Raw genomic sequence first — 13,358 nt, 5'->3', positions numbered from 1 at the left:
TTCCTTTTATTTTTTGTTTTAAATAACTAATATGAGAAACCACTTAAAACATACTATGTCAGTCTATATGAAATGAGTGGCAAAATCTTTGAGTTTTTTTATTTTTTATTTTTTTTATTTCAAACAAAAACTTTATGAGTTAATACGTAAGAAGATGCTGAGAAGATAAGATGGGGTAGGTGCTGTTATTAATTTGTAGTGGGTATTTGGACACAAAATAGCTCTCTAGAGCTGTAGCTAAGATGAAGATCTACACTTTGTTATACCAAGAAGAGGAGACCTATGGAAGAAGCCAGCTAAGCCTTGGAAGATAAATAACATAAATCTGTGTGGCTCGTGATCAAGTGGGATATGTCTATAAAGGTGTTACTTTTACTCTTTGTCCCAACATTTTTCTTGACAATTCATTGGAGGACTCATTGAGGACAACTTTGTGTTGTCCATCACATTTTCACATGCCCAAAATTTTTTTCCTATTGAAATAGAAGGGTTTGGATTGTTTTATGCAGTAAAAATTTTCTTCTTAAGTCCACGTATTTAATATATATTTTTCTTAATCTTTTTAATTTGATGATTTAAAGTCAACCTCAGTGCTTTGCTCGAGGTTAATTTATATATAACAATATCATAAACAATTAATGTATACCTACTCTTCTGAGGCATATAATTAACAAACATATTATCTAATTTCCAATAGTTCCTAAGCACGATTTAATAAGGGGAAAAACATGTATCACATTGTTGAGTAATTTTAGGTGGCCTATTTGTGTTCTATTATGAATGATGTGGTTATTAAAATTACCATTGGGCTTGTGATTTATCATTATTGAATTTTGATCAAATGTTGATTTTAATAGCCATATCATTCTTAGTATGACACAAGTAGGCTACCTAGAATTACTCCACATTGTTTGATAACGCTTTGTGCTTTTTATTTGAAAGAGTATTTTGACGTGACATAAATGTGAAATTAATTTTGAGTGATTTGTGAATATTTTTTATTACTTTATTGGTGTTCTAGCTTGTTTGCTAAAAGTGTGGTTGTATTATTTGTTGTGATTAATGAAAACAATTCATAAAATAAAATAAAATTAAAAAAAAGAAAGAGTGCTTTGTGAGTATTTTATGATTGGAGTTATTTGTTAATGTTTTTTTTTTTGGGGGGGGGTTAAAAAATAAAAAGTTCCCCTAAAAAGTGTTCTCAAACGAGGTCACTGTCCATTCTTGATCAAATGGATACTCCTCCAATACCTTTTTTCTTGATCCACTGTCCATTGACTTTCATGAAATTTAATTAAGATGTAACAAAGTTTTTCTGGATTCGAAAAAATTTCTCTAATTCAATTTATTATATTGATATTTGTTTTTAAAATACCTAAATCTCTCCCCTCTTGTGTGGACATGTCAAAAAAAAAAAAAAAAAAAAGAAGGTAAATCTCATACATATTTTAAAATACTAAGAATCAAATGCTCTAAAAATAAATATGTTAATCCCATTAAAAATACATTCTAAGAACATATATTGTGGCATTGTATCCCACCTTATACAGGTGGTATTATCAGAAAGGAGGAAGTTTCCCCTATTCTGTGATTTTGCTCTTTTTTCTAGCTGATTAATAATATCCCAAATCTTATTTCAAAAAAAAAAAAAAACAAAAAAACATTTTGTGAAAATCAGCCGGTCACTTCCAGCGGAGGTCCAGCTTATTAGAATATACGTCCACCATTCGGAATACTCTCAAAGGTTACATTGTGTTCATTAACTTGATTTGTTTACAATACAAAGGTCCATATTTATAAGGTAGTATTTAAATACAAATATAGTAGTTAAATCCCCTTAATTTGATTTCAATCATAATATTTGATTACGATCGACCTATGAATAAAAAATATTTAATATCAATTTTAATATACGAAAAACGAAAAATATTCTAAAAAAAAAAAAAATTTGTCTCCATCCGAACTTTGAACCACAAAGAAAACTTTTTCCAATGCATATTAATGATATTATTGGTCCTCTAGGCTCAGAAGCAGGGCTCACAGAACCATGAGGAGCAAAAGCAAAGATATATATATACTTAATTGTCTGCAAAGAATTCAATAATCTACAAAAATTTATTGCACAAACGTTCCGTGCATCCCTCTGTCACGTAATGGCTTTTTCATGCAAACATCTCGAGCTACTCAAGGCCCTGCAAATTCATGAAACGACTTTGGTTGAAAACAAGGGCGTCAAAGATAGCGTCACCCTCACAGGTCGTTTTCCCAGCAACAGTAACCCCTTGAAAGAGGCAGATCTGACGGCTGGCAGGACAGAGGGCGTGAAAATCAATGCAGTAAGATGAAGACACGTGTAAAGTAGTTTGAACGAGAATGAATGATAGTGTAATGATGAATAAATAATTTGACATTCTTATGTTTGTGTGTGAGACAGTGCAGCTGCACAACCACAGTACGGCCTCTCTTTCCTATATGGGGTTGAGTAGCTCAAGGCTTTTAGGCTCAGTCCTTGTCTATTCACTTCTGAATTTCTCAAGTTGTTCCCATCTCTTTAATTATTATTATTTTTTTTTTCTTTTTCAAATTTCAAATCTTTTTAACATTTCAAGATAAGTGACAAAAATAAATAAATAAATACTTTTGGGTTGAATCATTATGACATATGCCACTAATTATGGGTCAAGGATTTGAAGCATGGATTGCCATCCTACTTTGAATGTGGGGGCTTAGAATTAAATGAGGCAAATTTCAAAAGTGAAAAGTAGCTAAAAACAGGAAAGAAAAAGTCAAAAGAATATGACCAATACATTAATATTTCTACCTTTTTTTTTTTCTTTTTTTTTTTGAATTTAGAACTTAAAAAAAAAAAAACAAAATTTTATATGAGAGCTAGTGGGGTCGTTTGGCAATGAACGTTTACTGTTTAATAGACAGAAACTGTAGCAAAAATTGATTGATGTGAGAAAAAAAAAAAAAAAAAAGTTAATTGTTTGGTATGGAAAAGTGATTTTTTTTTTTTTTTTAAAAAAAAATTTGTAGTGCTTTTTTTATTTGAATAATAGTAAAAATTGATTGATGTGGTGTAAAAAGTAAGAAGGTTGAAAATTAATTTTTTTGGATGAATAGTAAGAAGCTCTTGCCAAATGGTGCTAATAATACTATGTATCAAGGGGCATTACAATTCAATATGTTAATCAACGAAAAATGGCAAAAATTTGAGTAAAAAATGATTAGGATCCACGGTAATTTCATAAAAATTGGCAAATTCCAATTTTAACAATCTAGGTCATTCGTTACAAGAATGGTCTAGAACATGCCACATGTACATGGTATATATTGTGGATCCTAAATGTAACCCGGGCCCCATTGTTTTGAACAAAACCCATTTTCTTGCTCAATTTCTTTTACATCTCTTGTTATTCTGCTCTCTCTCTCTCTCTCTCTCCCAAATTTTTAACACCTTTCCTTTTTATCTAAATTTTTTGTTGATTATTTTTCTTGTTGTAGAACAATCGATATGGTGTCTCGATAATTTATATATTCCAAAGCATCAATTTTGGAAAAGAAATATGAGTTCTTCATCAGCAAATTTGGCAATAGAGTTCCTCAAGTTTTCCTTTATTGATTAAATGATTAAATTTATATTTCTTTAAGTTTAAACTTTTGGGATAAATGGTGATTTAACATGATATTAAAATCATAAGTCTCGAGTTCAAACCTTAACTCTGTCAATTCATTCATATTTAAATTAAATATTTCACGTATTGGGCCCCGTCTATTAAAAGAGAGTTTGATCCCACACGAGAGAGGGAATGTTAAAGTATTGATTAAATGGTTAAATTTACTTATTTCTAAATGCTTAAGCTTTTGGGAAAAAAAAAATGTTAAAGTATTGATTAAATCATTAAATTTATCTATTCCTATAAGTTTAACATTTTAGGAAAAGTTGTGATTTAACATGGTATGAAAGCCAGGTCTTAAGAATTGGTTGTTCTGGAACAAGGAGTCTTAGAAATTATAAATTGAAAGAGAGTCTTGAAGAGGAGTCTTAGAAATTAGGGTTGTAAATGAGGGTGGATATTAATTGTCTGCATCCACTATCCTCTATAGGCGAATGTGGTTAGAAAAAACTATTATCTGCATATGTGAAAGTAGATAGTGGTTTTAGAGTATGCGGATGTGGTTAGTAACCGCATTTGCATACCCTGTATATATATAAGAGAATTAGTGAGTATTACCCAAAACCCTATATCTATTTTTAAATAAAAGTTGTTTTCATCTTAGGAACTAGCTTTTAAATAAAACAAGAGGCACAAGATTTAAATAGTGGCTCACATCACGTCCCGAATAAAGTTTTGTTCAATCACTTTTATGGGTTGTGGACTTATCATTCCACCTGTAAAATAGTTGAATTATACAAATATAATTGACGTGGAAGAGGAGGAGTGCTACCAACATTTATATTATTATCCCTAAGGTCTATAAGAGATCTTAGCTCTTGCTATAGGTTGACTGCTTGAGTGTTTGTGGAAGCCAGCCATAACTATAGTTGCCCCCTATGGCACTTTTATAAATATTGCAGACAACGGTTTGTTTTATAAATATGTAGTGACTATTTTATACATTTTAAGTATATTCAGTTTAGAACTCTGGTGTTCAATTTACAATTTTGTAAAAGGTGAGTTTGTTTTGGAATAATATTATATTAAACTATGCAAATGCATGTTGCTTGAATGTGTGTATTTTGTACCCTATTGTAGTAATCGATCAAACAAGTTTTGAAGTGTCTACATACTTATGTTGAAAAATGTGTTATACTATAAGGTTTTATTAAGAACAATCGAACTATTCATATCATTCGAATATAGTTGTACTTGAGATGGTATTGTACATTTGAAAATATTGTTTCATACTTGGAAGCTTTGGTTCGTGATAATGATATAAGCTATTAGTGAGGTTACTTAGTCTTTTAGCTTTCTGCTATACTGTTTACTTTATTGTTTGATTAGTTATTTTTAGCCAAGTGCTATAGTTTATGTATTCTTTTTAATTTTTTTTTTCTCTCTTGGAGGTTTAAGAAAATAATAATAAAATATTCAAAAAATAATATTTTTAAAAAATAGAGAATGAAATAGAAAATCTGTTAGAGTTTTTATTGAAAATGTAGTAAGTAAGATTAAAAAAAAAAAAAAGTAGGGGGTTTTTTATTAGCTAAAATGCATTACATTACAACTTATTTACAAGAGATATTATCTAATTGATTTTAAAAGATTGAATTGCATCGTTTTCATTCTAAATTGACACTTGCTTTTTGGGTTTCTTTAGTTACTTTTTATGGTAATAACTTTAGTTCATCTGTATGCATGGTCGGTTTGATTGAATATCTCAAGTCCTATTCATTAACACTTATTAATAATTAATTTTTCTAAACCGTTTAGCATTTTGGAAAGAACTCATTTGTTAATTAATTTGAATAATTCGTCTGATATATATCACACTTGCTCTCTGCTTTTTGGTTTCAAATGCAAAGCAGTACTGTTAAACCCACTGGTTCAAGACCTCGATCAGCAAAGCTAACAAAGGTGAAGATAAAAAGGGAAAATTATTCCTTTTATTCCCTTCAATCTTTAACAGCTTACCTTGTTCTTTTTATCTGCCATGCACTTTCCAGCCCCAACATGTGCAAGGCAAAAATTCCTCCATTTTTTTACTGAGTTTATTAACACATCCTTTTTCCTTTACCCTTTTGTCTCCTAAGGAGATATATACCATGGAGAATCAGTCAGTCTCTTGAAAAAGGGTGACCATTTATTTCCTAATTCTAAATAAAATTTTTATCCTGTTTTATTCTGATCAAAGTGTTGACATAGAATGCCAAAACTAGGGCTTATATATATGAAGTCATGATTTTGTCTACAGTTCTTGTGTAATTCTGATTTCATTTTGTTTTTCCTTCTCTTTTTTGGAGAAAAAAACTGATAGGCCACTGCCAACATTATATCATCATCATCATCATCATTGTTGACTTTTATTGTTGTTATTCATATTATTATAATTGTTTTTATGATCAATATTATTATTTTAATGTGTAATCCCAAAGCTGGTTCTTCACAAGATCTGGATGCAATGGGTAAATAGACACATTACAAGTACCATGGTAATAATAATAATAATAATAATAATAACAATAATATTTTGCTCTCTTAGAAAGGTACATCTGACTAGAGAACAAAATTAAGGTATAGGAATCTCACTGTACAATGACTTGTTGTTCTTGGCTCCCCATTTTGTTCTTACTTTTTCCTTATCAAGCTCCCTCCATTCATTCTGTTCAAACTTTTAGAGATAATCTGTGGGGTTCTTCACATGCTTGATTTCAGTGTTGTCAGCAATAAACAAAATACCTAATAATTAATAATAGTCAGTAAAATTCTTGGAGACTAGCTAGCATAATATATATTGTGCAGCTCCAGTCTACATAGCCTTGCATTTTAGCCAAACCCTAAGACTCAATTTGTTGCCTTGAAAGTCCTTTCTGTTGAAAATAGGCATCATTGCTTAGTCACTGCTAAAAGGCTACTCCTTTCCTAAACTTCCTATACATTCTTCTTCTTTCTTTCTTTCTTTTTTTCTTCTGAAATCTAAGAACCAATAATTACAAATACAAACAAAAAACACTAAATTTTTAAGAAATACTTTCTGGTTGTCATATGAAGAAAGACACTATAACATGCCTAGCTTCAGCAATTAATTCTCTTGAATGAAGGAAAATGGAATAAATAAAGCATATTAATTAAGTACAGAAAACATATAAGATCTTTGAATAGAGCATCTGCTAAACTTAATATGGATTGCTGCTTCGTTAGCTCTTTCAGAGAAGCTTCCTTTGGTGGTATAATGGCAAATAAATTATAATTTCGACAAACCTTTTTGGAAAGCTAACTATGCCACGGGTCACTATCAATACTAAATATAAAGTGCTATGACAAAAGTGATTCTTATTAGAATAATGTTCCTGTGCTTAAGAATTTTGGCATTACCTGATTAGACAATCAACTTGAAATTTGAATCATGATGATGCTTGAGTGAAGTTTATTATTATTATTATTATTATTATTATTATTATTGAATGATTTGGGAGGAAGATGATGGTACTTTAGAAAAAGAAAAAGAAAATTGGTAGCAAATCACTTGATCAGGAAGGTACTGACTTGATCAGGAAGGTACTGAAATTACTAATTATTGGGAATAGAAAAATGCATTGAAGTCTTCTTTTCTTTTGCCATTCTTTCTTATGTCTTTATTTCCCAGTCTTTTCATACTTCATATTCTCAAGCTTTTCTTTTCCTTTGCTGACAAAGTGTAAAGCATGTGACAAAGCCTAGGAATGAATAGAGAGCGCCAACTCCCTCGGTAAAAATACTAATATATTTCATAAAATGTAAAGTGCTCCCATTACAATTACCAAGGATCACTTTCATACTTTAAGATAGTTAAAGGTCTCTCTATCTCTCTCTCTCTCTCTCTTCTCTCTTTCTTCTCTCTCTCTCTCTCTGATGGCAAAACATACAAAATCAATTAGATTTCATATTTACGTAGGAATATAATATGTTGATTTAGATCTCAGAGCCTGATAGGAAGGACATGCTTTTCCTCTACCCCCTTCTCCTTTTGTTGCTTTCTGTCTTTCTTGTCTCCTTGTCTTTCTTTAGCTCTCCCTTTACTTTTCTTTTTCTTTTTCTTTTCTTTTTCATTTCTTTTCCTCTGATTTTCCCATCGGGTACCTGATTCCCATCTCTCCAGCTCCCCCCTCCCCTTATAATGATTTCAAAATGAGGAATACTCTGAAGAGATTTTCAAAGTGGCCTGCCCAAGGTGAACTCCAAATTAGGCTTCTTGGGGCTTGTCCCTGAATGATTTGTTAATGAGCTTATTTCTGATATTCTCTCATAGCTTAAGCACTTTGGATCCATGTCCTTCTGAATCACCCCCACCAAAAAAGAAAACATAAGAATAAGAATAAGAAAATGACAAAAGGAAAAAAGAGATGAAATAAATACAAAGAGAAAAGTGTGGGAACTGAAGGGAACCAAAGGACATTTGACTTAAAGAATAACAGAATATTTAACAAGAAGAAACATGGTTGAGTACATTAGAAAGCCTGTTACAGTAAGCATGTGCAATGTGAACACCCAAAATATTACATCAACATACAATAAATTGGCCAATAACATGATAAATTTCATTGATTGTACATGAAATATATATAAGGATCAATAATGATGGGTTTTTTTTCTTTTCTTTTGCAGGATGACTGGACGAGGGGTGGTTGTTGTATTTAATAATTCAAATAAAAATCCCTTTTGGTAGACTATAAATGACAAACTTGCCCCTTGAATATGTGAAGGACTTGACAAAGCAGCTTTTGAATGGCTTTTCCCCCTTTCTTCACTCTTTCTAATATGCATCACTTGATGAAGAAAGATGAAAACATTCTTTCCTCTTTACCTTTAGTTTATTCTATCAATATTCCCATATATAGCTGGGGATGTGCATATATATATACTTGGTAAATTTTCAAAAAAAAAAAAGGTTATTTTGGGAACAAAAAGTTTGAAAATGGTACCTCAAGAGACGGCAGGTTTCTACAGGAATCCTTTTGTTTGCCATGCAACCAAGCTTCCCTGCTACAAACCAACACACATATATATATATTGAGAGAATATTTCCTATCAGTGGAAGCCATGCAGAATAAAAAGCAAACTGAGAAAAGAAAGCTATCTTTTACTGTCATGTTTATAGTCTCTCACTCTACATTTTGTGCCGATTGAAATAAAGGTGAACCCACAACCCATGTGATTGCCCATTACCCTTAACATCAGACTATACAAGGAAGTTTCAAAGGGTATAAAGCTTTAGCACCAAATTTCCACTAATGGGTCCATCAAAGGGCTTAGCTTTGACAATAAGTTTTCCAGTTGTAGGCCCCATTTAATAGGCCTAAATCTGAGCCCCACAAAATCCAAAGGAAAGAGATATCTGCATTTTTTATGTGGATTTTGTCAAGCGGGATTTCCTAGTCTCCAAATGGTAGAACAGTGGGTGGCCTTCTTTTTTTACTCCCTTTTAACCCACTAGAAGGGGTTATAATTAGCCCATCATGGAGTTTCAGTTTCCATGGTTGTGGACAGACAGAACAAAGTTTATATAGTGAAATCATTTACTTCTTTTTGTGATTTCTTGCATGTAACTGTGTTTTTTTATGTACATGTGACAGAGAGAGAAAGAGGTGGTCATACACAAAAGATTCCAATATATATGATTTCCTGAAAATATTCATTTTTTTAATAATGTTTTGAGAGCCACTATGTTAATGTACACTTCATCAAACGCTCAACCACGGTTCCCAAGTAACTAGAAGCTAAACCACAGATATACAACTGTCTTACAATTATGATTACATGTACAATCAGTCTTTGAATCAACAAGGACTTGCAAAAAAGAAAAATCAATAACTAATTTTCATTACTACGTTATCCCAGTTATACGATAGTCATATACCAGTTTATATGTTACACAAGGAAATTTAATGTGTTGCTAATGATTTTAAACACAAAGAATTTGCTTTTTTTCTTCTTTTTTTTTTTTTTTTTTTTTCTTTCTTAAAAAAAAGGTTATATTTCTTGTTTTGAGTGTGCTTAGTGTTCAAACTTCAAAAGTTACAAGTATAAATAAAGGAAAATACTAGGTGTTCTTCTAGTGTTATCCTTGTGTCCTCCCAACTGTGATGTAGCTTTTAAAATCACCGTTCAATTTGAGATTATCATTATTGACTTTTAATCTATTGGTGATTTTAAAAATTACATTACAGTAGGGAGAACACCAGAAGAATACTAGAAGAACATTTAGCATTTCCTATAAATAAATGCAATATCAAATGCCCTCCAATGGGTTGCCGAGAAAGAAGTACTTTAAATAAACTAGCTTAATTTCCCCTACTATTACTATATATGGTAAGTGGCAAGGTGCCACGGCGATCGATACCAAATTTTCTATGCTTTTAATTTTGCTAGAAGTGAGATTATTGCATCCAAGAGATGATTCATCCAAAAAATAAATAAAAATATTTTCTAAATATATAACGTGGGAGGAGGAGATTATATATATATATACCTGGAAGAATTGCTCCAGAGACCACGATAATCCTTATCTTGAGCACTTGGTTTTCCCTGCTGAATGGATATCTCAGACCTTCTTGGGTTCGGAATATTCTCAAACATAACATCTTCAGACGTATCTCCAGATGACCCATTTTCAAACAAATCTGATTGTCCTTTTGTAAACAACAAAAACCAAAATTTGAGGAACAAAAAAAAAATAAAAAATTAAGGAATACACACACACACACACACACACACACACACACATATATATATATATATATATAGACTAAGATGTTTTATATATCATTATATCTTAGGTAAAAAGAAGATTAGGTATAAACCTGAAGAAGCTGCTGCTCTATCAGTGGTCTTCACGGTTCTATACATCTGCAGTGAAATTCATAGAAATATTTAATCAAATAGAATAAGCAATAATTGTGCATGAGAAAAAGAAATATGGCATATAGTACTTTTTTTTTTTTTTTCTTTTTTCTTTTTTTTTTTTCAGGGCATATAGTACATTACACTAGAAAACATAAAATAAAAAAACATACAGAAGTACGGTTCACTATCCTCAAGACATGGGCAGATACAGTGCAAGTACATGACGTGTATACAGAAGCATTTATGTTACTGTAAAATATATATATATGTATATGTATTTTTGTTTAATAGTAAAACATATATGTACATGCAGCATGTATGGATGATGTATGATGTATGTGATTGATTAACCATGGTTAAGAAAGTGGGGTTAGAAAACCCATATGGTGAAGACATCATTGAGAAATGATGGTGTTCTGTACTCGTTTGTTTTCTCTCTCCTTGTAAGGTAAAAATTCTTTTTTTTTTTTTCTTTTTTTTTTGTGGAGGGGGGTTTAAATAATGAGAATGAGTGTGAGCTTGTCTCGACTCATTTTGAATTCCATGGGGTTTGTCTTATTTGTTTTCTGAAATCGATAACTCTTTCTCTCTCTCTCTCTCTTTTACATGGGGGTGGTTCATTCTTCCAAGCAAAAAGCTGTTTACTAGCTTGCAGAAGCAGAGCCATCAGATCTAGTAGAAAAAAGAAGTGCTAAGGATATTAGAGACCCTCTGCAGGAAAACCATTGGAATTTGAAATATTTATATTTATATGCAATTAACACCTTACTGTAATGCACGGTGTACACATGCAAATTAAGTTCATCTTACAACCACTATTACAGCTGCAATCAAACACTCTAAAAACCTTAAACCAGCAATAAACCAAAAAAAAAGAAAAAAGATTTCTCTAATTTGAGATTGTTGAGAAATGAAGAGGACTTTCTTACCTGTAGATGAGATTTAACATGTGCTAATGTGAGATCTTTCACATCCATAAGCTCAAGAACTGACTTCGGAGTAGCCCCTAAACCCCAAGAAGAAAAGTTATAATAATTACAAAGTCAATTTTCCTTTCTCATTTTTAATCTTGTAATCTATGTTTGAAAAAGGAAAAGAAAAGAAAAAAAGAGGCAAATGGGTGTAAGACGAAAAAGGGGAATAATGAAAGAAAAGAAGAAAAATGAAGCTCACTTTCATGGCCACCCAAAAGCTCAACAGCGTGAACAAAGCGAGCATGGAGGGTGGTAGTCCACCGCATCCGCGGCGCTCTCATGCTTCGTTTGGCCGGAAACCGCGGCAGAAATCTTGATCGCATTAAGCTTGAAGTAGTGGTGGCGGCGTTATTGGAAGGGTGAGAATTAGAAGCTTCCAGAAGAGGCGGCTGCTGCTGCTGCTGATGATGATGATGAGAGAATGGAAAAGGAGGAGGGTTTTGGTATACTGGAATCCCTCTTATGGGTCTCAGAAAACCAAGCTCCACCTGGCTTATTCCTTGAGGCGGTTGCTGAAAAAGCTGCTGGTGGTGATGATGATGATGATGATGGAGATTGTGAGGAAACGACGACTGGCCGTTTCGCTGAAAGGTCTGGAAAAGATTGCCGTTCTGGTTGGTAAATGACTCAGAAGCCCTTGGATTCGACAAGGAGAGCTCGAAACTGGTGTTTCTTGAGTCCAGAGCTCTCTTCCAGAATCCCAAATCCACCTCTTCTTCTGCACTGCTTCTCCTCCAAGTTGTTGTGGGTTTGCTGTTCGGAGGGCTGATTTGGAGCGACAAATCTGGTTGTGCTGGGAATAGCTCCATTTTCTTCAGCCAAACAAGCCCTTAACTTAAAGCCTCCTCCCCCTTCCTACTCCTCTCTCTCTTTCTTTCTCTTCTCTCTCTCTCTCTCTCTATAAATATATTTATTCTTCTGGATGTTGTATAATTGCAGAAAGATGAGCTCGTGAGTGACTTTTTGGTGATCTGGGGTTGGATTTTTCAGGTGTGGTTTCTGGGTTTTCTTTTCAGATCAATTTGAAGAAGCAGTTGCAGAGATTTGAGATTATATGAGAGAGAGAGAGAGAGAGAGAGAGAGAGAGAGAAGAAATGACAAGGTATGAAGTGAATGGTTGTTTCTTTTGTGTGAAGTATATGTGAGAAAATGACACTTGAGGGGGTGTAGAGAGGGGGGGAGAGTTTCTTTTTGTGGACGTGGGGGTGAGAAAAAAGATGACAAAGAAAAAAAAAAGTAAATTACTTGGGGCTCGATTCCCTTTTTAGTACTCCTCTTTTTTTTTTTTTTGTTAACTTTATTTTATTTTAGTTTATTTAATTGGGTGCCAATTTTTCTGGGTTTTCTTTGGAGGAGAAAAAACCTTTGAACGTGTGCATTTGTCCCTCCTCTACAAATCATTCTTACTTTTATAATAACCCAAATACACAAACACACGCACACATCTTTTAACAAACACAAAATTCAACAATTTTCTAGACCAAGTATGGATGCCCATGATTATTGCACACCAATTTCCACGTTGGTCGATTTCCCCAATTACAACCACTCATTGTTGCTATCATGAAACCCTAATTTCCAGATCATCACATCATTAATTAATAATTAACTTTATACGACCCATCATTCTTTTTTTCCTGTCATTTTCTATTTATTTTGCCGCAAGAAATTAAGGTATATTTTTTTTGTGTTGTCGTATGGATCTGGTCTTCTTAAGTTAGGGCAGTGGGGAAATGTCAAATTTGCCTTTCTATACGCCAAGCAATGAAATTGCTTTAAAAGGTTATGTATGTCTTTTCAAGTATGGTGTTCTGGTCATCAAAAGGACACCCCAATT

General features: G+C 32.6%; 1 protein-coding gene across 2 annotated transcripts; it reads right to left on the bottom strand.

The window, feature by feature from the left end:
- Positions 1-7,384: 7,384 nt before the first annotated feature.
- On the bottom strand, positions 7,385-12,680 carry LOC132175977 (probable transcription factor KAN2). Of its 2 annotated transcripts, none has more exons than XM_059588077.1 (6): positions 11,721-12,680; positions 11,477-11,553; positions 10,505-10,550; positions 10,174-10,333; positions 8,627-8,684; positions 7,385-7,979 (listed from the first exon to the last, which is right to left on the bottom strand). In XM_059588077.1, exons 1-6 carry the CDS (start codon positions 12,328-12,330, stop codon positions 7,857-7,859), a joined length of 1,074 nt encoding a protein of 357 aa, XP_059444060.1. In that variant the 5' UTR covers positions 12,331-12,680; the 3' UTR covers positions 7,385-7,856. The 2 variants fall into 2 exon arrangements, with proteins under 2 accessions (XP_059444060.1, XP_059444059.1); XM_059588076.1 differs by having other exon boundaries at positions 8,627-8,687; positions 11,721-12,679.
- Positions 12,681-13,358: the final 678 nt, after the last annotated feature.

Source organism: Corylus avellana, chromosome ca3 (assembly GCF_901000735.1).
Source record: "Corylus avellana chromosome ca3, CavTom2PMs-1.0".
Lineage (NCBI taxonomy): Eukaryota > Viridiplantae > Streptophyta > Magnoliopsida > Fagales > Betulaceae > Corylus > Corylus avellana.
Note: the sequence above shows the minus strand (reverse complement) of the source record. Positions and strands in the feature narration are given on the sequence as shown.